Consider the following 26,950-nt stretch of genomic DNA (forward strand, 5'->3'; position numbering starts at 1 on the left):
GAAAAGGTAAGGGTAATAAAGAAGTGCAACACTGCTTTGTTCATTCGCGATTTCTAACAAAAGTCAAGGTCTCCATTCCCCAGTTTCTGGGTAAGTAACTGTAGATATTTTCTTGTTTGTCAACTTTTGACTCAATTGAAATCGCTGGTAAAGCTTCCTAAAAAGACGGCACAATAAGAAAGATACAATGTAGGAACTCCATGGACTGTCCATGTCTTGCATGCGTAGTAAAATATGAAAACGACAAGAGTTGAAATGAGTCTCTTCTTGTTTGTCATAGTAATGTGGCATCCCGCAATAGTTCGGATTTCAGGAAAATGTTGGCGATCAGTAACCAAGATTTTGGTTTTGTTGTAGTTAACTTTGAATCCAAATTTAGCCCTTTCTACCTCGAGTTTTTTAATAATTTGGTAATTTCTTCTGGATTTGAGGCTAGAAGTGTAGTATCGTCTGCGAAACGCAAGTTAGTTAGGTTTATCTTACAACCATCCAAGGCTCTGCGCATTGTGAACTCTGAATATATGTTAAATAATAGGGGGGATAAAACGCATCCTTGGTGTACTCTCTTCTCCAAAGTGCATTCGTCAGATAGGTACCCGTCCATTCGAATATATGCCAGGTTATCTTGGTAACAGTTTGCTAATAAGATGAGTCAAGTGTTTAGGTACACCCATTTTCGCCAATATGTTCCATAATTTGTCCCATCTAACATTGTCAAATGAAATTGTATGATCAACGAAACATATAAATATCAAGATCTGATATTCTCTGGCTTCTTCTGTCATATTTCTGAGATTAAGGATTTGTTCTCTAGTACCTCTAACAGTTGTTACAAGTATTTGTTGGACCTTTCTTATGTAGAGGTATAATTATGATCTTTCTCTTTCTGTGTGCAAAATTTCAGAAGAAATAAATATTAGGTTAAAAAAATAGAATATTAAACTGATACAAATATAATTTTTATTTGTATTAATTAATACAAAAAATGTGAATTGCACACCTAAAATTTAAAATTAATTTAATATTTACAAAAGTATAGATGTGTAGAGAACACATGACAACATAACAATTATGGTGTATTCAATAAATGACAGTCTTAATTAAACCAATAGTACGGAATTAAAAATATGACGTCGTTAATCGGGTTAAAAACCAGATAGATCCAGCGTGAGAATATTGATTATAAAAATAGACAAAAATTGCTGTATGCTATACAAGGGTGAAATTATTTAACATATTCAATGACGTGCATGAGTGTATGAAACTATTTTAATACAGGGATCAAAATTTGATTAAAAATAAAACAATATTATTGTCTTATCGAGTTGTTTTTATCCCCTTCTTGATTGAATAGAGTCTGAAATGAAAAATATTTTGTTTTATTTTTTTGCTATACGTTTTATCAGCATATAACAAGCAAATTAATGTATTTTTCACACAGTTTACTAAGAGGCAGTTAATTCGTTTGAAATAAACAAAATAGCAAATAATCAATTGTCACTGCCATTTCTATACATATAAGCTCTAATTCTATAGTATTTTATAAAGAAATTCTAGAGACTGTCAATATAAAGTGGTTTTAAAAGTTGTTGACATAAATATTCGTTATAAACATATTAAATGTAAGAATTAGTACTCACTAAAATTTGATCCATATACAGTTAAACTGGTCCAGGAAAACTATTTTATATAGATCAGGCAGTCCGTAATCTTTTTAGTACAATTTTATTTGACTTGACTCGATTCGTTGGTATTTTGTTCTATACATTGTTTCGTTTTAACTCAATTGTAAGTTATGAATGACATTTATGCATCGTCCCAGTACATCGAACTTCTTTGAAATTTCCCAACTATACTTTTAGAATAATTTTAGTTAGTTTGCCTTATATAAGATATTACGTTACAGGAAAAATCACTAAACCAACTGAACTTTCATGTATGAAGTGGAAATGACAGGAAATTGAATTCCTGTTCACAGAGTTGTCATGCGTAGTTTTATTAATATCACAAAGTTTTTGGTAGTATAATCAATGCCAAAACCTCTCAACAGTTGGACTTCGATTGCATTATTTTCTGGCCAATTCCACCCAAAAACAATTTTCGTCTATTTTAACGTTTGAAAATATTAATCCAAGCTCTGACTGCAATAAAACTGATAATTTTATTAAATAATTAACATATTTGTCCATTTTAACCAGAGAAAAATTATTTCGGTTAACTACGGCACTTATTTTTGTTCTACAGCCTTATTAGGATGCATGAGCATGACTATGCTGAAATATCAAAATAATTTAAATATTGTTGTGGCTTTTATTACTCATTTCAACACATGCAAAAAATTGGCGGTAAAATTTTGCTAAAATATATCTATATTGAAGAAACAACCTCGGAAACATACAATAACATATAATTATGTACTTTATACTTGTAGAGGTATAGCAAAAGTTGATATATCTTTGGCACCAAGTGCTTTTTCCAATATTTAAAACTTCGTACAAATAAATAGAGCTTGGATTAGTAACACAATCACAGTTTTAGCTTTATAATGAAGAAACTATTTTAAAATATACAAAATCTTGTCACAAAAATTATGATTCATATCTTTTTCATGCAGGAATATAATACCAATGGATGCGGATACGGTATTGTCCATAATTACTTTTGAAATGAATCGTTTTCTCATTAATACAAGGGAAATCATTTGGGGTTTGGTTTACAGCGTTATATATATTGGAAGCACATGGTAAGGACTGGTTAGGAGAAGTTGAAGAAGTGCTGAATGACTAGAAATCTTCGAATCATAACAAGTTAACCAATTAGTAATATTCATACAGCAAAGACAAAAGAAACGCGTTTAAGAGTCGTCAAAAAAGTCACAATATACATCAGTATTGATTTTTGGTGAATTCGGACATGAAATCAATCAAAAAATCACTTTCTGGTGTCAGACTGCAACAGTGACAGGTCTAGTGGTTGCTCCTACGCATGCGAGACAAATCAAATCATTACTGTTAACTATGGTTGATACTCCGATGGTCATTCATGTCTTTTGACTTAAGTTCAGAGTATCATGACATTCTTTCGTCTCCGTCAAAATTTTGGCACTAACCTTGCGTATAACTTCCCTCTTTACGTAACTTAACCCACTTTCGTAACAATCTGAAGATTCATCATCTGCGATCCGAAGTTTTCCTTCTAACGCAAGCCCATAGCCTCTGACTCTTTACAGGGCCTGCATCGGAGTACCCTTCAGCCCCTCTCCTGTTTGTCTTCCTACCCTCTTGTAAATCCGCGAGGGCGAAATCACGACCTATTCGAACTAGTGGACCAGTATGCCTCAAATTCGCTCGGACAGCTAAATCTCCTTTAAACACAGGGGATATTTCAGTGGTGACAGTGCTAAGCATCCCTTAGCTTCAATCCTATTTTATTACAATTTCACGTTTACCTCAAACCTTTCAGGTGCTCCTAAAATATGTATGTTGTTGCAACATTCCAGATTTTTCTAAGTATGACGAAGACCTAGATGCCGCTCAGACATTATATGACTGCTCTGGTGTCGTTCAGAAACGTCTTTGTATTTGAAAAGAACATTACTGTTGTTTATATTGTTTAAAATGAGAAAGAACTTATTGAATGGCGTCAAACTTATAATAAAATCGGTGAAAACCGTACGAAACTCATGGAAGGAATAATTCAAATTGAAGGAGAAAACTATGAACAATATTTAAGCGATTTAAAAAAATATTTACTCAATAGTTTACATGACAAGACATTATTTGCGGAAAGTATATAAGGAATCACATATTTGTATTACCTTTGTATTTAAAATCTGATTGAACTATAATTACTTACTGTAACAAGTACATTTAAAAAAAATACGTGAATATTCTAAGATTATTCAAAATCCTGAAAAAAAAAATTAATAGAATTTGTCCTACAATAGAATTAGAGTAAAGTGTGTGGTTATAAAATCGTGTTTAACGTTAATATCTCTTGTACATTATGCATCTGTATACACTGCGTTAATTTTTCAATCGGGCATAGCCGTACGTGGTAAATGCGACAACACTGGAGAACGTGACAAGGTCTGACTGCGACTACGCATAATAGAGAACATCAGTCAGTGATGCAAGACGTGCATGTGTATCAACTACGCCAAATACATAAAACCAAACTTGTTCTTACATTGTGAAAAAGCTTAATATTGTTGTCATAAATCAAGTTGGCAAACCTGGTATTACTATTAACTTTAATTTTGGTACATTGAAAAGTTGTTACTGTCATTGATATTGTGAACGTTGTAATTCAGTAAGTTTGAAAATATTGAATCTCGAATTTGATTTTTAATAAACATTATTCATTACTTCTAAACCACTGTTTTCTTCGGGGTGCTGACCCTAAAGTTGCACTGATGTTTTACAGAACCTACATGCGATCTATTGTAGACTATGGCTGCATTCTGTGTGGTGCCGCCAGTAAAATATATTTATTAACTGTATACTGCATTCAGTTCAAATGTTTTAGAATACGCTTGGGTACCATAAAGTCTGTTCCTTGCCCTGTTCTACTTGCTGAAAGTAACGAAATCCCTCTTCAAAACTGTCGAGAAATTATGGCAATTAAACATATCCTGAAGCTAATATTAAATAATAATAATCTACTTGACCAACTGTATGAGTTATCTATTGAAAACCTCTCAAATAAATATTGGGACATAAAAAATTCTCCTTCAGTTGCTGATGCTTGATGATATAACAAGTATTCTAATATTTATGGCAGAGAAAAAAGATTACCTATATATATTAATATATAAGATTCACATACACACTATTTTCTTCAGTTACCAATGGATATGGCCTTAGATAGAAGAGGTAGGATAGTTTTAAAAAATTTAAGTATATGGTCAGTAAAGACGCTTGTTTTTGGAGGTTATAATCAGGCTTTTTGAGAAAATGTCCTTATAAAATAATGAGATACTCAGTTTTATACAAGATCTTATAACCAACCACATGTATATAGCTGCAGTAATCCCAAAATACCTTCCTCATGAGATAATAAAATTAATTGATTAAAAACTAGATAATGTTTATCTAAGTCAACCAAAAGAAAAATTATAAAATTATTTATACATTCTTATAACTGTAAAAGTTTCTTTTTCTAATTATCATGAATGTGATAAGTAAATAGGAACCGTCGTTAGTCGCATCACTTTTTTATTTCAAAGTAATTTTTCGGAATAGTTCCTGTAAACGGTATCCCAGTTGGAAAAGGTTTCACTGTGCATCACAAGACATATGTATTTTAGAAGAAGTGAGGTAAGGTTGTGTATTTTTACCCTTGCTGTTCAATATATACGTCGCAAGTAGATAGGTAGATATGGGGAGAATTGTCCAGAGTGTAGACGAAAAGATAATCTCAGAACAAGTTGGTATCACGTCTGGAAAGTCTTGGTACAGTCAGGTTTTGAACTTGAACTCAACATAGTACATCGAGGATGGATTTTAGAATCGAATAGTTACTATAGCGATCTTCATAGATCTCTCTGCAGCTTATGACGCGGTCAACCATAGCAAACTACTTTTCTAAGATATGCCCCCTAACTAAAGACTTTCGTCTTACAAGCATAATGGAAATTACTAGATTAATACAAGTGTTTGGCGCTTTTTCGACACTTTGAAACTTAATATGTCGCTTACTTATCTTTGAAATGTGAAGTGTAGAAGTTTCAAAGGATTGGTAAAGCATCGAAAAAGTAAAATTGAGACTTGTGGTGGCTGGAGGATCAAAGATCAAAGTGTGAAAAAGTGTCTAGGTATCTCATCATCTTCAATAGTGCCAAAGCCGTTGAGCTACCCAAGTCTATTTCGCCAGTCCTTCCATCTAAGTTTTGGCCTACCCCTGCGTCTACTTCTCCCAGGCTGTGACATAAGAGTTCGTCTAGGAGGGTGATCTTGCTAGATGTCTTCCTATTTTTATGAGAGATACCAAATCATTACCATCAGATAACTGTTTGTATTTGTGGTATATCTCGTAGTTGTACCTATCTCTTCCTCCAAATACCATTTACACAGATAAATCCCACACCTAATATCCCTTTCAGATCCTTCGTTCAAATATAAGCAGAAGGTTTTCATCTACCTTGGAGATGGTCTATGTTTCCGATCCATATATCAACACTGTTTGTACACACCACTCTTCAGTGTTACTATGATCCACTTATTTTAAATAATATTTAATTTTGATCGATTTAGATAAATTTGAAAACTTTGAAAGTTACAAGTAAATATATAGAATCTCATCAGAAAATAGCACTATGGATTCTGCAACGGTTACAATCGCCAATTTTTATTCCGAACGACGGGAATATGAAAAAACATAAAATCAATAATAATAATCTTAATCTCAGCTTATTAGCTAAGGTTTAAACAACATAGAATCACATGTTTACTATGTATTTTTACAATTAATATAATTTGCCTTTATTACAAAAACAGAATCAGACCCCATGTGCACCAATCTTTGTATTCTGTACAATTTCACTTAAACGCATATATTTATTTACTTATTAATATAAAAAACAAAAATTCTATTTTATTTCTTTATCATTCATGGTCTGTCCAGGCTATTTTAAATAGAGTTAAGAATTGTTGAAATATTATATTGCGACACTACTCCAATTTGCTCTGCCGTGAAGAAGTTTTTGAATGTCTGAAGTTTTTGCAAGACGTGCAGATAACAGGTTGCTGCCTTTATTTTTTCCTTATTAATTTTATTCGTTTCATTTATTTGATTTTGTGGATATTCAAACTCTCTTACCTTTTCAAAATTCCGTTCTTCTATCTTCAAAGGGCTTATGTGCCTATCTAAGTTTCTTGTTTTCTCATCATATATATATATATATATATATATATATATATATATATATATATATATATATATACTCTATTTTCTTGGTCTAACCCGACACTCTATTTGTGTCTCGAGTTCTAAGTAACTTGACACAGTGATGATCGAGCTACGTTTAAAAAAGCATAAAGGATTTTCTTTGTGACGTCTTTTCTGCATGGTAAGTTATTTTCTGCCCATCTTTTTTTTGGTTTTTTATTTTACCATTATTTTGACCTTGATGTCAGTAACGAAATTAAGAAAAAATGTAAAATTAGAATAAAAATTTAACCTAATCAATATTTATACAGCTTTTAATTCGTATATACAAGAAACGATTACAAAACACACACATTGGGCCTTCTTCCGGTGATACAGTAATAAAAATGCTTAATAAATGTTCAATGCTGATCAATTCAATAGTCAAACTATAAATTTTTTTTAATCATGTACGTTTTATGATTATTTTTTGTACTGGTCAGATTTTGGTATTAAAATGCTTTAAAATTATATATAAAAACGGTTAAAATATAAATTTTTTACTTGCACTTGCAGTTCGCTCGATCAAATTCAGGAAATATCGTAAGGAATATCATGCTAAAAAATAAAAAAAGTCGATGATGCTAATTTTCAACCACCTTTAGATAACAAACTCCTTTAGTGTTGGCATATCGATGGTATATCAAGTTAATGGTCGTTATAAAAATTGAAAATATGCGAAAGAAACCTTAATAATTTAAAAAAAAATTTAATACCTATAAAGAAAGCAAGAATGGCACAAACATACAATTTAAATGAATTAGTTACGCTGGAAGGTTTATATGAAAAGGTATGCAGAATAATTAGACAACATATGAGAGTTCCAAAGGTTTTGTAAAATGAGGCTCATTTACATTTGAATCAAAGCATGTCAGTGACTACAGTGCTAGTCTGAGTCTGTAAGTTTCAGCTCATCATTACACAACGCAGGACAGATTGCTCCATTGCCCCATGCTCAATAAGCGAAATCACCAGACAGTCGCACCAAAACTAACTCCTCATATGGTGAGATTTCTGCTGCGGCAATCCCAAAATATAACTCTCGTACCCAGGGGATGCATGGCACAGAGTGGAAAGTGTTGCCTAAGCGATGAGCCTGAGAGCTGACGAACTTTGGGGGATCATAACCTCGACACGGTATGGGGATAAAACGAATGTATGAACACGAAAAAAAGGGATGGCCTAGAAGAGAACTCAATGAGAGATTCTTTTGACTCAATAAATAAAAATATAGAGATGACCCCGGTCCCCTGCGAAATATTCGAGACTGGACAAACATGACTGTAGACGAATTATTCCACGTTGCAAAAGACCGAGAAACTTTTAAAAATGTGGTCGCTAACCTCTGTTAATGGGGACGGCATAGGAAGAAGAAGACCCCGGTCGCGAATCTTCGGCAGAACTTACTATTGTTATGGGAAGGTCGAGCCGCCTTGACCAGGGCCACATAAAAAGTCTATCTCATAAACAAAATTCGAGTGATTACCAAGAGGATATCCAACACAGATGTTTTGTATCGATGCGGTAAACTGCCACTTTAATAAAAATTTAAAAATTGTATACTTAACGTACGAAAATAACCGTAGAATAGCACATTATTAGTCAAAATGTATAAATATAATTTGTGGCTTAGGTGTAAACAATTTTTAAGCAAAAAAAAGTCCTATTTTACTATGTGTTTCTTACAATAATATATATATATATATATATATATATATATATATATATATATATATATATATATATATATATATATATATATATATATTGTTGTCTAGAATATACCCATTGACACCTATCAACTATCAATTTCTTAAAATATAACAGGTTATAAAGATCAGCATCGAACACTTACCTGAAAATTTAATTCGCCATTTCTCTTTTATAAATTAGATAACCTAATTTTCAGTACTAACCGGCTCTCGTGCATGATGTATTTGTACGTGTTTATTGTGATTTGACTTCGTCGTGGAAGTTTTACCGCATATATGACAAGTGTAAGGTCTAACGCCGCTATGTACCCGCATGTGGTCTTTGAGATAGTACGATCGATGGAAAGACTTACCGCACACAGTACAGTTAAACGTTTTATCATTCTCGTGTTCTTTGACATGGCGTAGACAATTGTATTTTCTAATGAACTGCGCTCCGCAATAATTACAAGTGTACGGACGGACACTTTTATGAGAATTCATATGAGCTGTATAGTCGGATTCTCGGATAAAGGCCCCCTTGCACTGATCGCACTTGAAGGGCTTCGAATTTCTGTTGGCGTGAGTCCACTTGTGTAACTTGAGATTCCATTTAGTGGTAAAGTCTTTATTGCACATCAAGCACGTGTAAGGCCTAGTACCGCTGTGATTCTTTATGTGAACGTCTAAGGAAGACCTCAAATATACTCCTTTGCAAATAGGACATTCGACGTTCTCGTTCTGTCGCGTTTCTTCAGGTAGGAACTTGTCGTTGTGTGCTCTGCGCATGTGCCGCGTCAAACTCGACATATGAAGGAACTTTTCGCTGCAATGGGTGCACGCCTTCGGCTTTGAATCATGAATTTCCTTGTGCCAAGCTAGTTTTTTCTTGGAATGGAATACTTCTCCACACTGGCAGATGTAATCTTTAACCTTCTTCTTCAACATAAAGTGGTGCCGGTTGCGGTGCTGGACTAGATTGGAATGTCGCCTGAATTTCTCATCGCAGAAGTTGCAGTTTATAGGGGCCTCACCTATAAATTTGATACTTTAAAACAAAAAAAACATTTAAAATATTTTTAACAGTCCAACCTATGTGCGTTTATATGGCGTCATATCAACAGAATATATATATATATATATATATATATATATATATATATATATATATATATCAAAAAACACATGAGTGTTAAAAAAAGGTAACTACACGCATGATTTAATTATATTTACTTACCTGTATGAATATTTTTATGTTCGTCATGTTTCTGTCTTGTAATAAATGATTTTTCGCAAATGTCACATTTGTAAGGCTTCAACCCTAGATGTCGCTTCATGTGTAATTTAATATTCTGCTTTCTGTAGAACAGTTTGCCGCACAATCTACATTCTAGCGGATGAATTTTCAAGTGCTCCGTATATTTGTATTCATTTTGGAAGATATCTCCACAAGTCAGGCATTTGTGCCTAGTCAAGTTAGTTTGTTTGTGGACTTCTAACCTGTGTTTCTTGAGACTTTTTGCACTATCCAAAACGCAATCGCACAGAGGGCATATCATTTTGATATCTGTTATTTCTATGGGTTCATCTACTTTAACAGAAGCTTCTACAACTATTGCATCAGTTTTCAACTCAACGGGATTCTCTAATTTTAATTTGTTAGTAAATACGTTATCAAAATTAGGTTCACTTTTAGTCTTCACGGTTTTGGCTTTGATAACTAATTTTCTGACAGTCTTTTTCCCTATTTCACTTCCTATTACGTTTCGCTTAGATTTCTCTGGATGTTTTTCCATTTCATGTTCTTTCCTATCCTTAGAAGTTGCGAAATCTTCCCCACATGTAGAACATTTAAAATTAAGAGGTGGACCTGTGTAACTAATTATTGTAGGTACATCATTATCAAAATCGTTTGGTTCACAAGATACCTGAGTGACGTTTTGCCTTTTCAACGATGGCGTATCAAAACTTTCACTATCGGAAGCATCCCAAGACTCCCTTCCTATCATTTCATAAGGATGAGACATTCTTGAGTTACATTCTTGATATTGGAGTCTATTCCAAGTGATATCACTGCTCCCCCCTAAACTCTCCTGTCCAGAAAGCTCACCTCTTGCAGGCATTCTTTCGTCTGATCTTATGTTAACATGAGAACTTCCACGGGACATGCTCTCTTCCAAGTCTCGATGTTCTGCATAATCGATTTTTGGATGTTCGTAATCGTTTATTGGATGGTCATAATCGATTTTTGTATGTTCTGTGTAATCGATTTTGTGATGTTCATAATCGATTTTGGGATGTTCATAATCATCGACTTTTCGATGACTTGCATAGTCAACCTTTGGTTGTTCTTGTATTTCCCCGATAGTCATTAGAGTCGTGGGTCTATCGTGAATCGGATTTTCGAAATTTTCCACATGTGAAGCCACTGGATTTGTCGTAAAATCGCCTATGATAACAATATCGTCCAAATTGACAAAATCCATGTGATCATTTCCGTGCAATATATTAGCAGAAGTGTAAATAGGTTCCGATTGTTCATAACTTTCAGGTTCCTTGTGTGTTGTGTAGGCCACTGATACATTGCTTGTAGTTGGAGTATGGAAGTTTTCTTGATAGTGATTATTTTGGGGATTCAAATAGAAATATTCTGTCTGGCCCATATCTACAAAATTACGTCTATGCTCAGGTACTGGCTCTTGAGGTTCGATCAGGGGTAATGGCGAATTGCTAGGCGCATTTTGAGTTTGACATGCTTTACTAAGTTCTGAATCAGTCTTCCATTCTGAATGTTGTGAATGTGGGGAATCAACAAAATCTTTTGATTCAGTATTCTCCTCTTCTGGAGCACAATCTTCTTCACCAGCACTATCTATATATTCGTCAGGAGGTATATCATTCAATTCTGTTTGTTCGCTTTCAAAATCTTCCACAGTTTTCACCTCACTTACTGCATTTTTCTTGGATGGTTCAAGTTGAACATTTTCTTCTTCCTCCTCGACTCTCGTTTCTTCTTTTGATGTTAAATCTATACTTTCCTTATTAACCTCACTATTTTCTTCCTTCTTGTTTTCGTCATCATCCTCCACAATAATCCCCTCTGGCGGTGGAGGTACACTGGGTAATTCAAACGGTAGTGCCCTCATTTGGGGAGGATGCAAAGAATTACTCGACAAAATAACCTGCTGTTGTTGATACACGTACGGCATCATCTGAGGGTTATAAATTGGAGGATGATACAGATATTGCTGGGACAAAGGATTCACTTGTAGCACATTTCCCTGGGGAGAAGTTGTACTCATACTTTGTTGATAAATGAAAACGTGGTTTCCATGTACAGGAGTTACGTTTGGGGGAGGGCCCAATTGCACTGGTGTTGGCTGATTCCATGATTGGTTCAATATTGATGAATTTGCCTGTAAAATTAATTTATGTAATTAGCATTTTTATTCAATTAAACTTTATTTTGTTTTATATTGAGAGAGATAGTAATAAATCATTGTTATGTGACCATTCCTGAGAAGTACCTCTTTATTATATTTATTTTTTTATGGATAATGCAGAGCTCAATAACAAACTCACTACTTCAGAATAAAACTGTCGAAATAAAATATATATTATAAAAAATTGTCACTTTTTAAGTGAAACGATTTATAAATACAGTTCAAATACACACACCGGCAAAATTAACGGAACATCTTAAAAATGGGACATGTTAGATGTCTCGAATTTCCTAAACCTGTTGTCCGATTTTAGTGATTGTTTTAGTATGTTATAGTTATATTATTTAAGAATATCGATGTAATAATATTGTTGCTAGACAGGTCAATGTCATCAGTGGCGCACCGAGGGGGGGGTTTGGGGGTTAACCCCCCCCCCCCAGGACCCTATCCCGACACTTACACATTTTAAGGACTCAAAATGGAGGTAACATCATAAAAAAAAATTTGAAACCCTCCCCCCAGAGGCAAATTCTAGGTGCGCTACTGAATGTCATTTTATACCAGGTGTAACAATCATACTGTGTTTTTTCCTTAAAGTTCGGAACACACTGTGGAATATTCTAGCATATATAAAATATTGAAATTAAAACTCAGTTATAGCCTCAGGCTTTCTTAACATTTTCTTTTTTGATTCATTTGCTTGTGTTTGATAATAAAAAAGTTAGGTACGTTAACAACTAGCCATGTTTTTCATCAATAAATCCTCATTTTCTGCTTAGTTTAATAAACAAGCCTAAAGTAGGATATGAGAAGTTAACAATTTAATACACACACCGGCAAATTTAAAGGAACAAGTTATTAATGCAATATTTCTTTATATTTGTATTTTATAGACTATATCTACATAGCTTTGAATGCTCCTTGTCACAAGAAAGTCTTAAATATCAAATTAATTTGTTTATTTGTATTGTGTTTTACATTTTACAGTCGTTCTGTCTGTTGATAACAAGTACAAACTTGTATTTAATTGATAAGTTAATTTGTTTAAGTTTGTTGGATGTGATTTTTCTTTTAATTTGTTCTAATCACTGGTGTTCTTATTGCAAAGAGTAAGTAAAGATGGGTGATTCAATACCGACTGATATTGCTAGGGCCGTAACAATGGTCGAAAATGGTCGAACGTACAGAGAAGTTGCTGGAATATTTGGTAAATCACCATCAAGCATCCATCGTTGTGTACGTCGTTGGAGACAAACCGGGAAGTACGTAAGAAGAAGGGGACAAGGTAGAAAACGTTTAACCACGGTTGTAGATGATCGATTTATAACGTTGCAAACATTACGTAGTAGACGTCAAACGGCAGTTCAAACCAAAAACCTGTTGCAAAATATTCGTGGAACTACCATAAGTGAGCGCACAGTAAGAAGGAGACTTAAAGAAGCCGGTCTAAAGTCATATGTGCCAATAAAAGCTCCCAGACTCCAGAGACACCATCGTTTAGCACGACTACAATTTTTTCGAGTACATCAAAATTGGAATGATAACCACGGAGTCAAATTCTCTTTACGGACGAGAGCCGTTTCTGTGTAAATTACATCGACGGTAGAGAAAGATTGTATCGACGCCAAGGAGAACGAAATGCCCCTTTCAATTTTACTACGACCGTACCTTTTGGTGGAGGTTCAATTATGGTGTGGGGCGGTGTACGTTTGGGAGCAAGAACAGAGTGAGTGGTGATTGATGATGGAGCATTAATAGCAGATAGGTATATCAGAGATATTCTCCAAAACCATGTGGTACCTTTTGCACCATATATTGGCGAACATTTTATTTTAATGCAGAATAATACGCGCCACACGTCGCAGGCTGTGTAAGAGATTTCTTATTACAAGTAGGTATAACAACGATGAATTGGCCAGCTTGTTCCCCAGACCTGAACCCGATAGAGCATGTATGGGACATGCTAGGCAGAAAACTTAGGGCACGAGTTCCTGCTATTCAAAACAGAGAGGAAGTCAGAATTGTTTTGATTGAGGAATGGGAGAGACTGCCTCAACAACTGATCGATAGCGTTATCAGAAGTATGAGAAGACGAATAACTGCAGTTGTAAGGGCTCGTGGGGGAAACACACGCTATTAAAGCCAAAAAAAATGCATAAAAAACCAATTCAAGTTCAAACTGTACAATAAAGTTAATGTGTTTAAAATCCGTATTTTGTTTGAGTGTCATCACCAGTGCTTTGTTTGAGTTTGAGTGCCACCAAGTCATAAACGCCTTAAATATGATGATAGTATGTGACTGAACTGACAGATAACAACAACAAATGATACACCATTTCTCAAAAATTTTTCTCTTCATTAAATCAATCGGCCCAGTTGCAAAAATTACAAAATCGAGGAATGAGAATCATTCTTGGTGGAAGCAGATATACACCTATAGCAACAATGCTTAGCATGCTGCAGTGGGTTTTAGTTCAACAAAGAGTCTTTTACCTTACAATGGTGTTTATTTATAAAATTCTAAATAGCCTCTGCTTACTTTTGTGAGTTTATTACATGGTATTGTGATATTCACAATTACCCTACTCGAGGTAAGTGCAATTTACACATTGTGAAAACAAAAAGGACGGCTTCAAGAAACTCTTTGATGTTTAAGGGTTTTGATCTTTTTAATAAGCTTCCTCGAACAGTTAAAAGTTGTTCATCTGTACAAATGTTTAAAAGCAAATTAATGGACCATATTAAAAGCACCAATAGTTAGGCAGTTGTTTATCTTATGTATTAATGTTATATATTAATTGTAAACAACTGTAAACACATTATTACATCAAAACACAAAATTTAAATGTTACCTAAATTGTTTGCCCGCCAGTATAGAAAGAAAACAAATGATATAAACATGAAATCAACTTTAACTTTAAATCAAAATACTTCAGTCGTCAGAGAAATGCCACTAAACTATATTCGTTTTACAAATTCCCATCTGTCAACAAACGCACGTGAAAGCCAACAGGGTCGTACTGAGGTATATTATATGATTTTTAAAAATATTTACTTTCGAAACTATTAGTGTAAGACTTTATTGAAATTTAATCACAGTGATCAAAATTTAATGTTCCATTGAAGGAAAATGTGCTAAAATAAAATATTCATTAACTGAGAGATACATAACAAAGTAAACATTTTGAATAAAAAAGCAACACGCTACAATTTGAATTTAAACAGACTGGCAAGTTTGGATCTGTAACACGAGAATCCGTCTGGCTTAAGGCAATAAATTATATTTAATAGCCTCTTGACGAATGAGAGGGCGAATATCAACACGTGCTCATGTTTACAGATGGAAATTTGCTAAATGAATATACTTTAAACCTCCAAAAATTATACGAACAAGTTGAATTTTGCTGAGAATTTCAATTTTGGGACCCCAAAAAAGATGCAAAAAAGTTTATCACTCCTATCCCTCGAATTCCCCCTAAAACCCCCCGCTAAGGGAGGAAAACACAAAACATTGATTTACTATATCAGTTTCTATAAAGCTGTTAAATAAATAAACATTGCGCGATTTTTGCCATTTTTTATTATTCTCATGAGATCAATTCATCAAATCATCACTTTCATATGGACAGGTCACTATGGAATTTCGCTTTTTATCTTCAAAATGTACAGCATGAGTGTTGCATGCTACCTGTCGTTTACTTTATCTTTGATACTTATATCATCATATTAGCAAGAAATTTAGCTTTAATTTGATTTAAAAAACATGCATATATGTTATAAGCAGCGTATTTTATTTAAAAAATAAATAAATGAAATAAATTTTTTGCTCAAAAATTAATTACTATTAATTGAATTAAAAATATTTGCGGCCAGTTTTTGACTACCTGGCAACCTATTATCAATATATTCTCCTAATTTTAAATGTACAAAATAATGTGAGTTTGATTAACTATGTTATGAACATAGTGATCCTGCAGTGGGATCTTAGACTACAACTCTTAAAACCCACCAAATTTCATTTGCATATCTCAACCAGTTTCAAGGCATTAACTAATTGTTAATTTGAAAAATTTCAACACCTAATTTCTCGGAAGAGGACAAGAAACTGTTAAACCTCTGTAATTCAGAAACAATTGATCTCTGAGTCTTGGTGAACTGATAACTTTTGATCAGCATGACCAAAGCTATCTCTCTGCAAAAGTTTCAGCCAATTTAACTGAAACCACTTTTACAAAAGAAAAGTGCTGGGGTCCTTGGACACCTGGTCTAAGAGTATAATGCTTCATCAGTAGATTTAGGATATTGAAGCTGTAGATGTTGAGCAGTAGGTATTATGTCTGTTTTGTTATAAAACAACTCAGGTGAAATGAGGATATTGTTGATAGGATGCTCTGTAAAACTCCTCAAGGTACTTCTTGAGCTAGTTTAATGTTGTTCAGTATATGTCTTGTGGCATCTAATAGTAGAGGTGACCATATTGTGACCAAACTGTAAAATAAATAATTTTCTGGCTAAAAAATTTCTAATCCCTCTGGAGTTCCACAGGGATCTTGGACCTTTGCTATTTTTACTACCAGGTTTGTTCAAAAAATACCCAGAATTTTCATTTTTTGAAAAAAATATTTATTTATTCATCTACATTAATGTTGTTTCCTTCAAAGATAATGTCATCTATGCTTGTGAAATGACAACCCTTTAAAGTTTTCTTTATTTTTGGAAATAGAAAAAAAAAAGTAGCACGGATCCATGTCTGGCAAATATGGAAGCTGGAGCATCATTACAGTATTGTTTTTGGCTGCAAATTCACGGACAAGCAATAAAGTATGAGCTGGTGCATTATCGTGATGCAAATGCTATGAGTTGTTTTTCCACAAATCCAGTCTTTTCCTTGTTACAGTTTATTTCATTTTTTACGCAAAATTTAATACAAATTCTTTGATTAAATAAATGAAAATTGCCAAACCCATAAAAATCATCGAACCTTAGAGACTGGCACAGACAAGGTAAACAATGAATATAGCTGCAAGTTTTTCTATACTTAAGCAGCATGTATACATCTCTCTTCTTTCTTTGTGTGTCATGCTTGTTTTCAAGTGTTGGCCATCGTTGTATTAACAAGCTGATGAAATGTTTCTCAGTCGGGAGCCAGATAAAACAATTCCTTGACCTGTCCATTGTCAAATGTTATGCTACTAAGACAATTGTTTTTTTTTCCGACCCGGCATTTTCCTTTGATTTTGCCCTGAATGATCAACAGGAGTAAGCGATATTTAGGTCCTCTCATTATATGGCTGAAGTATTGGACCTTTCTCATTTTGATGATGTTGATCAATACTCGCTCTTTGTGCATGGTCTCTAGCACACATTCGTTAGATATGTGTGCTGTCTATGGGATTCTGAGTAGAGTAGAGTAGAGTAGAGTAGAGTAAATTTTTATTTGCATAAATGTTTAAACATAATTGAGCAAATAACGTCACATTATTCATTACAGATTAAAAAAAATATATATATATATATATATATATATATATATATATATATATATATATATAAATATATATATATATATATATATATATATATATATATATATATATAATGACATTACACATTTAAAATATATTAACATTACAAATTAAATATGCTGATCAAGGAGAAGGATAGGCCAGGTACTCCGCCACAGTGTAGGGCTCAATGTCTGAGCATGTGACAGTGACATTTTGTTGTATAGGTTTTACATCCATAAAAGAAAGCGGACCAGACATATTCTCCATTTTTCTAAGAATTGGTTTATTTTATTAAATGTTGACTGTAGAAGACTGTAGATGTCACCTTTGTTTTAGTTCTTATCATAGGCAAGAGTTGCTATGTCATCTGCAAATTGTAACTGACATTATCTGTAAATGTTAACTGTATAAGAAAGACAGAAGGAGCCTTGGAGAATCCATTGTTCAATGGTAACTGAATTGTGAAACAATCTAGGAAACTTTGGAGTAAGTATGAAAGAGAACAGGTTTTACAATTATGCAATTTATATAGTAGACCCTTTTGCCAGTCACTGTCAAATGATATTTCTCATAAAAGAAATATTTGGCCTGAAATATTTGCCCCTGATCTTAAGTTTAGATCTCTTTGATTATTTCATGTTAATATATTAAGCATATAGATTTAATTTAACCTATTTTCCAGTCTTCACAAAAATAACAAGTATATAAATAGACAGAAGTTTAATGTTTTCATAATATATTGATGAATCTTATAGACAAGTTTTCTGAGTATTTATCAAGAAATTTTGTCATGAAGTGGTGATAATTTAGAAGTAAAAATATTAGAGTTTGGTGTAGATATTGAGAGTAAACTAAATGTTACTGTAGACAATATTCTGATTTTTACTCATGATTTACCATGGAATTCCTAACAATAATTACTATCATTATTATATAAATGGATTATGTGATATTGTTAAAATCAATCATATGCTACCAATATTTTTCTAACAGGGATTGTTGTATTACTATTGGAAATCAAGTAATCAAATGTACTATCCCCAAAATTACTAACAATACTATTTTAAAGTCTTATACTTAGAAATGTATGTAATATCTGTATTAAATAAAATTATGGATTAGAAGAATTTTATATCTAAGTAACAAAAACAAAATTTGTTTAATTTGTCAAAAATTTGTATTTTAAAAATGATTTTAGAGATGGAAATTCAAACTTCAAATAATTACATTTGAATTTAATTTTCAGGAAATATAATAATTGGAATATAGAAGGAAGCTGCAAATATCTATGTAAGTTTTAATTGAAAATATAACAGTATTATCAATACTGCTGCTTCTACTACATTCTGAGAATACTGCTTTGTAAATTTAAGTTACTGACAGTTTATTCTATTTTTATTAAGCAGTAAATGAAAAGCTTCTTTTGAAAAAAAAATTGTAAACAAATTAATTTATCAGATTTATAAGCAACAAATGTCCAATCACTTACCTGACTAGTACCTGGATGTGTTTGCTGTGGTGAACTTGGGACTGGAGGATTTTGTATTTTTGGCTGTTCTTCTACACTTGCTAGCTTCACCAATGCCTCTATGACTTTCTGTTTGGGATGAGAAGTCAAATGTTGCTTCAAAGTTATGCCTGGTCTCAGAAACAGAGTGCAAACGGGACATATTGTGGTGGATGAATCCATTTTTGTCTCTACTATGATGTGTAAGTATAATCAATGGAGTTCAGAAGAGTAGTACTAATATCAGCCAAGTGTATTGATCTGTACAACAAAATCAATGATAAGAATTTCACATTATTAAACAATTTGTTCTCATAACATTAATTCACGTGGTTAAAACTTACGAGGACGAACTGATATTCCTATAAAATTATTGAATAAATTTGACACAGAACTATTATAATCACTAAGTAGAAAATTCTGCATATTGAATATTTTTAGAATACTTGCCAATATAATAAAATCTTCATCGTGTATCCATATTATAGCCTTCATTGATATTTTACTCAAAAATATTAAACACCTGAGCCAGAAATTATATACTGTTTAGCTCAATGGGGTCAATGGATTAACGAAAATGGATTTCAGCCATCACAAAAGCTGGGGAGTTTGACTTTGTTTTTATTTTCAGTTCTTAGTTGACACTTGACGTCCGTATATCTTTCGCCAATCTTGTATAGGGATATATAAGATAGGATTTTTAGGCAATTTATACAAATTTTACCCAGAAATTAAAAAAGCAGATTTGGGTTTTAAGATATAAAATCAATAAAATTAAGTAAAACTCTTAATTTATTATACTAAATTACATGGAATGCGTCAATTACATAAGTGAGATAATGAGCAAATTACTCCTTGAACTTATTTTTGTATTGCATAATAAAAATATATTAAAACGAATATTTAGGCGCAAATAGACTAGAAGATTAAAAAATTTATATGTTTTTAAATGGATACAATTATTAGAAAAACTATTGTCGCTACACCGCAAGCTAAGAACCGCAAGCGAGAACAAAGCAGAGTACCTATTGAACACAAGATAAGACCAACTGTCAAAAAAATGTCACTTTGTCAACTTTATCCAGAATTTGAAGTTCTATCAAGTTAGTGTAATTTCCTTATAAAATTGGTGGTGCTTGTTATTATTCATATTTTTGATATTCTTTAATAGTTATAAGACGTTAGCGCTGATTCGATCGTTATTTTTCGAAATCTATTTAATTTTTCTATTCATTCCTATCGTAGATTTTCGTACGGTATTGTTAAGGTTTTCGATATATTTTTTCTTAAATTGTTAGTATGTTCTAAACTTTCTTCACTATTCGATAACGAAAAGAGCTCAAACTTTTTCACATAAATAAAAGAATGGCAGATTCTGCTAGTGAATCAGATTCCAGTAGCATCGATGGTGGACCCATCATGATGCCACCCAGTCCCATAACTAGGGAGCAACTTCAGAAGCGCATCGAAAGTCTTCAGCAACAAAACCGGGTACTGAAGGTAGAGTTAGAAACTTATAAGTTACGTGTGAAAGCGCTCCAAGAGGAAAACAGGGATCTTAGAAAGGCATCAGTTATAATAGTAAGTTTATTGAACTTTTCATGACAGAAAACAAAGTTATTATGTTTTTATTCCTGTTTATTAATAATTAATTAGTTGTATTGATTGAATTAAAATGTAAATTACCCCTTTTTATTATTAATTCGCTAATTGATTGACTTGATATTGTATGTGCAAATTTGACCTAAATTTTCAATATGGCTATAGAATGTACACTCATGGGAAATACTTCCAATCATTTTATTGCACCTTAAGGATGTTTATACTGTTTAGCTGATCTTTTTTTAATTGATAATATTCAATGGATATTTATTAGTCAATGATTAACATAGTATCCAATTTTTAATAATGTGTGTAACTTGAGAAATTATTTAATGAGAGATTAGTAATTTTACATAATTTTGATAAATGCAACATTTTTGGTAATGATTCATAGTTTCTGTGCGAATTTAAATCTATTGGGATGTTTTCTATAATTTGTGAATGAAGAAATTTTTAAAATATGGAAACAAAAATGGACAAAATTAGTTGCAATACCTGCAATGTGACATATTATTTGCTAAATTAGAGTTTTTACACTATAAGGTAGTTATTGAGGATTGTCACATGTACCAGTAGTATTCATAGTGTAATACAATCTAGAAAAATCCTCTTTAAAGCAAACATTGCATTTATAAAATACCATGTGAATAAATTGGTTTGACTTAACTTTTAGATCAATAAATATTGAATTAAATTAATATGATATAAGTAACATTGAAACCACTGGATGTAAAATATCTCAGATCTACATTGCATGGAATAGTCAACATGAGCACTTAATGAATAATGAGAAAATTCATCTGTAGCTCAGAAAAAACTTCAGCAAAAGAGAAAAAAGCCTTTTTTTCATTAAATTTAACAAATTGGTAAATTGTCTATCTGATACTTTTCAGAACTAAATCATTATTGTAACATAAGTAATCTATGTAATTACGGATTATTTTTAATTTTACTGGAAAACAGCTGTTTTTAAAAAACTCTGTGGTGAATGCTATAATAAGGATATTGGGCAGACAGAACATAACAACACTTACGATCATAGATCATTTCTCAGAACTAAACTTATAAACAGTATTACTAATAAAGTCTCATATAACGGAGTAAAATGTAAAATAGGGCTAAAAAAGCTAATCTTGTTGTAGATCACCATGTCAGTTATCACTTAAGTTTATAGTATATCCTTATTTTTAATTTAAATAATCTTATTTTATTTGTGACAATGTTTAGTACATAATTGAGATATTTTGGGTGTTCTGACAATTTGTAATTTTAAGTAAGGGTTGGTGTGCTTGTAAAAAAGATACTGATGTTGGTAGAATGTGTAGAAAAAATTACAATAAAAACCATATTGTCTCTATTCCTGCCGCACCTGGGTTTACTTAAAACTTTAAGTTTCATAAAGCTGAATAGAACAGTCTAGTTAAAAACTCTTGTGTTACTTCAACTGGTTTTAAATATGATAAAAACCTATTTTTTATTTCTTTAACATAATTGTATGCTAATACATAATATATAGCCATCTTTTGTAGGTACATCTATTATATATAGGATGCTCATCAGTCTCTTTGCCTGCATCTCCATGCAGTACATATTTTATCATCATCATCTTTTTTTCCACAATCCTCTGTGTACTCTGGCCTGCTCTAAGATTTGTCGCCATCCTGTTTGGTTTATGGCTATGTGTCATCTTCTAATCTTAAGTATCCCCAAGTTGGTCTCAACTCCATCTAACCACCTAATTTGTGGTCAGCCTCTGCTTCTTCTTCCTACAGGTGTTCCTGTTGTTAGCTTTTTAGCAGTTAGCAGGCTAGATTTGCAGATTTATATTTCTCCCTATTTTTCTACATCAGATAATACAATGTTTATCTCACAGAAATGTCTTGTATAATGATCTTCCACCTTATGTTCTTTAGTCTTCCTCTTAAATTGCTTCCAAGGACTGGACACTCAGCAATGCTTATTATTACTTTAGCTTTGAACATGCCCTAACCATCTTACATATGCTCTTTCATGTTGGCATCAGCAGGAAGAAGTGCAGTTTGCTCTAATGAGTTGAACTTAGCCTAATATATTCATTTTTAAGGTCACCTTGTTTGTCTTACTCTTTAACTGCCAAACATTCAACTCCATACATCATAGAAGGTTTTACAGTTGTAATGCATGACTTTTCTCATGTCAGTGAGAAAATTCATGAGAACATTTTCAACATTTTATTCTTACCTAATAAATTAAGCAGTGATCCAGATGGTATTCCTGATTATTTTCTAAAGAACTGTATTTATTGACTAACTAATCCTTTACATCTTCTTTTTGAGTCATTATTCAAAGACATCAGTTTTCTCAACTTTATGGAAGCATTCTTATATCTGCCCAATTTTTAAATCAGGTAATAAACAAGACAACAAATTATTGAGGCTTGTGTAAACAATCCTCTATACCAAAACTTTTCAATAGACTACTGCACAATCAATTAAAATTTTATTGCCAAGAGTGCCTAATACGTCATCAACATGGATTTCAGAATAAATCAACAGTAACAAATTTAGCACTCTTTGAATAAAAAATATAAAATGCATTGGAGAATACAAGTGGATGGATACTATTTACACTGACTTCTACAAGGCATTTGACAGAGTAGATCATAACATCCTATTAGAAAAAGTAAATGCCTTTGGCTTCACACAATAAGTGAAAATAGGTTGTTTTAATTCAGATAAAATTTAATTTTGTTATTTAATATATTTGTGACCAATATATCAGAATGTTTTAGAAATTGAGATTTCCTGATGTTTGCAGATGATTTGAAGTTATTTGAATTTGTAGATTCAAATGATATAACTTTAATTCAAGAAGATTTAGACCTGTTGAATATTTGGTATGAGAATAATATTTTGTATTTACTACTACTACTACTTGTCAGTTTATAACGTTCTCCGCCTTTTTCTGACTTCCAATTGCCACTTAGTCCTGTTGTTCCATAGGTCTTCTTCTATGGCCTTCTCTCTCAGTTCTTTATTCCTTCGCTCCAACTTTTTTTAGGTCTACCTCGTTTTCTCTTTCCTTCTGGTTATTTTAATATTTCTTTTGGTATTCGTTGTTCATCCATTCTTTGTATGTGTCCGAACCAGATAAGTTGTTTTGTTGTTAGGTCATCTGTGATTGTTCGGTTGATTCCCATTATTTCTCTAATGCATTCGTTGTTAATCCTTTCTCTTCTAGATCTTCCTGCAGCTCTTCTCCAAAAATCAATTTGCCATAAGGCAAAGTCACTCACAGCATACATTTTCTGTTGCTGTTGATGGTGTGGGATATTTGATAACAAATTAATAGGACTATATATTTACCTTCCTCCCTAACCGATAAAGTGTATTTAGATTTTTTAGAAAATATTTTACCAGTACTGCTAGATGATGAAAGTGTCAATACAGTTCAAATATACTCTCAAAATGATGGAGCTTGACCACATCGACACAGAGATTTTTTATCTGAAAATTTTACCAATTGACTACCCAAGCTTTGACATCACTATAAATATTTTTCAACTTCGTAAATAAATTCAATGATTTATGGATTAATTTTGAAATAACCCTGATAAATACAACAAGAAAATACCATGAAATAAAGAAAAAAATAATTAATGTTTTAATCAAACAATAACATAATCTTAAAAAATGAACATTAAGAGTAAATATCTTAATACTTTGATATTCTTACCTCACAAATTCACGAACAACAAATAATACCAATCGCACATAATGAATGTTCATAACCAAAGTCCTTATTTACTCTTTAAACAATTAAAAAAAATATATTACAAAAACAATATTTCCAACCTCTTATGGGACAAATACACAGGAATTAGAAATATTTGGAAACGTTTTCTAAGCCCCGCCCATTGCGACGTCAGACTAAAGCAGTCCATAGATGGATTTGAGAGGCGGTCCTCATATCTGGACTTCACAATCATATATTATGATTTTAATCCTATCGATTATTATGTTTGGGAATATTTAAAATACAAAGTCCAAATCCAAGAAATGGCAAATAATCTAGACGAAATTAAGAAGTCAGATAAACATTTAAAAAAAGATGTTTGCTCCTAACGCCACCTGGTAACTTATTAACAAAGCATACATTGTTTACTTCTGACAGAACTGTCAAATTTAAAGGAAATATTAAATTAATAATAAAATAGAATTAAATATCATTTGATAGTAAAAATTAGTGTATAAACTAAATAAGATGTTTAAAAATAATAATTGTATTTACACTGCTCCAAGAAATTAACACACCATATACAAAAACAAGAAAAGCGATTCATTGGTGTTTTAAATTTAGTTGTATTAATATTTGTATTGAATGTACCATGTTGTTGGAATGTTTTTATCAGGTTACTTGCTTTGTTTTTTGTTTCAACTGGTTTCTAAGGAACACAAAACAAAAGTGCTGTAAATTTGTTAATGTCAATAACAGGTTAGTATCGTTTTTGAGTCGTTGTAGGAACTTTTGCTGTTTGTTGCCAACATTTTGCCATTATTTTGCAATGCGAATCGAGAAATTTGACAAATGAAGAGTGTGCTCAAATAGTGGTTTTGCATGAAGAAGGTTGGAGTTACAGACATTTAGGGTAACAGTTCATCATACACCATATGAATGATGCAACAGTACAGAGAGACCTGTAGTCACTCTAGGCGTTTAAGTCGACATCGTGTAGCAACGACTATTCAAGACTGGATTTTACGACTTCGCACCTAAAGACAACGATTTGTTACTACCAGAAGCTTACAATTCCAACTTGAAGATGTTCATAATGTTCGAATCAGCTGTGAAACTGTTCGCCAACGCCTCAAGGAAGCTAATTTGGTAAATCATGTACCTCCCAAAGGGCCAGCCTTGACCATAACTCATCATATAGCACATTTAGAATTTGCACAAAATCATATCCATTGGTTGGAGGCTGATTGGAATAGAGTGTTGTTTACAGATGAGATTAGATTCTATACAGTTCGATACAATTGTGATAGACGTATTCGCGTGTCTCTCTCTCTTGTTGTTTTCCCATTACTGAGGATCGTGATTTATTCCAATATTCCTAACAATTTTTCTCCATTGGTCTCTTCAGCTGCTGTGAGAGCTTCGCAGAATGAGTTTCCAGTTAAATTATTACTTTGGTCGGACCATCTAGTTGTTGAGCGTCCTCTTGATCTTCTCCCCGGAACGGGATGTTCGCGTGTACCGAGTTCATAAGGAACGGTATGTGCAGTGTAACATGCGAGGATTATGATTTGGAATGGCGTTTCTTTAACGATTCGTACAGACTTAATTGTGTTGAATAACTCTACCATCAACGCTCACGATATATCGGTAACGTTATTAAAGACCATGTTGTGCCATTTGCCCTTTATTTTGGCGAAGATTTTGTTTCAATACACTATAATGCACCACCACTTCTTTCAAATATAGTGCAAAATTATCTAGAGGAAGTTGGAATCGACGTTATGGGATGCCCAGCGAATAGTGCCGATCTCAATCCTATAGAGAATGTTTGGGACTTGTTTGGTAGATGTCTGCGGAATTCTCCTAATCAACTAAACACTCTGCAGGAACTGGAAGTCATTCCAAAAAACATTTGAACAATTTTAATTTTTAGAATTAACGATTTTGTTGTTCATTGTTTTAAGATTGTGTTAAGTTTATGAATATTGAAGATGGTTAGCGACAACATTACCAAATCTGTTTGTTTTACAAAGTAAAGTAATACGAAATAAAATGCGTTATATTTCAGTTAATATTTTCATGTTATGTGGTAAGTTTTAACGTGGTGCGGTAATTTCTTAGAGCAGTGTATATGAAATTATTATTAAACGAGAAATGTGATAAAAATTTAAACAGTTGAACAGTTGAAATTTTGACAATCGTTGCGAATTGAATCTTTGATTGACAGAATTTTTACTTCTCATTTCTCATGTCATCTCATACATGTCTGTATTTTGTTAGTTATTGTTCATGCAGTTTTTAATTTAAACCTGCTTAGAATATATATATATATATATATATATATATATATATATATATATATATATATATATATATATATATATATATGATGACTAGAAACGAATTAATCGAGAGTAGTGAATCGTTGTGAAGAACAGCTATTTTGTGACGCTACCCGTGATGACGCCATCTGGTGACGTTAATTCCGTGACGCTCGCCTTAGCATTTTACTATAGAGGAAAAAATAATACAACGCCAGCATATAAGCTTCTCTTC

The 26,950-nt window shown here is 32.6% G+C and overlaps 2 protein-coding genes across 2 annotated transcripts in view; one reads left to right on the plus strand and one right to left on the minus strand.

Annotated features, from left to right (window-relative positions):
* Positions 1 to 937: 937 nt before the first annotated feature.
* LOC140432751 (uncharacterized) lies at positions 938 to 19,701 on the minus strand. Its single transcript, XM_072520836.1, has 4 exons — positions 19,526 to 19,701; positions 19,058 to 19,336; positions 9,856 to 12,034; positions 938 to 9,652 (listed from the first exon to the last, which is right to left on the minus strand). The coding sequence occupies exons 2-4, from the start codon at positions 19,256 to 19,258 to the stop codon at positions 8,826 to 8,828; spliced, it is 3,207 nt and encodes a 1,068-aa protein (XP_072376937.1). The 5' UTR covers positions 19,259 to 19,336; positions 19,526 to 19,701; the 3' UTR covers positions 938 to 8,825.
* Positions 19,702 to 20,131: 430 nt separating this feature from the next.
* The window catches only part of LOC140432752 (coiled-coil domain-containing protein 6-like), a 32,290-nt gene continuing 25,471 nt past the window's right edge, over positions 20,132 to 26,950 (plus strand). The window contains exon 1 of the mRNA XM_072520837.1: positions 20,132 to 20,656. Coding sequence (XP_072376938.1) covers positions 20,441 to 20,656 — 216 coding nt within the window. The 5' untranslated portion in view covers positions 20,132 to 20,440. The remainder of the gene's footprint in view (positions 20,657 to 26,950) is intronic.

The sequence above is a fragment of the Diabrotica undecimpunctata genome, chromosome 1 (assembly GCF_040954645.1).
Source record: "Diabrotica undecimpunctata isolate CICGRU chromosome 1, icDiaUnde3, whole genome shotgun sequence".
NCBI lineage: Eukaryota > Metazoa > Arthropoda > Insecta > Coleoptera > Chrysomelidae > Diabrotica > Diabrotica undecimpunctata.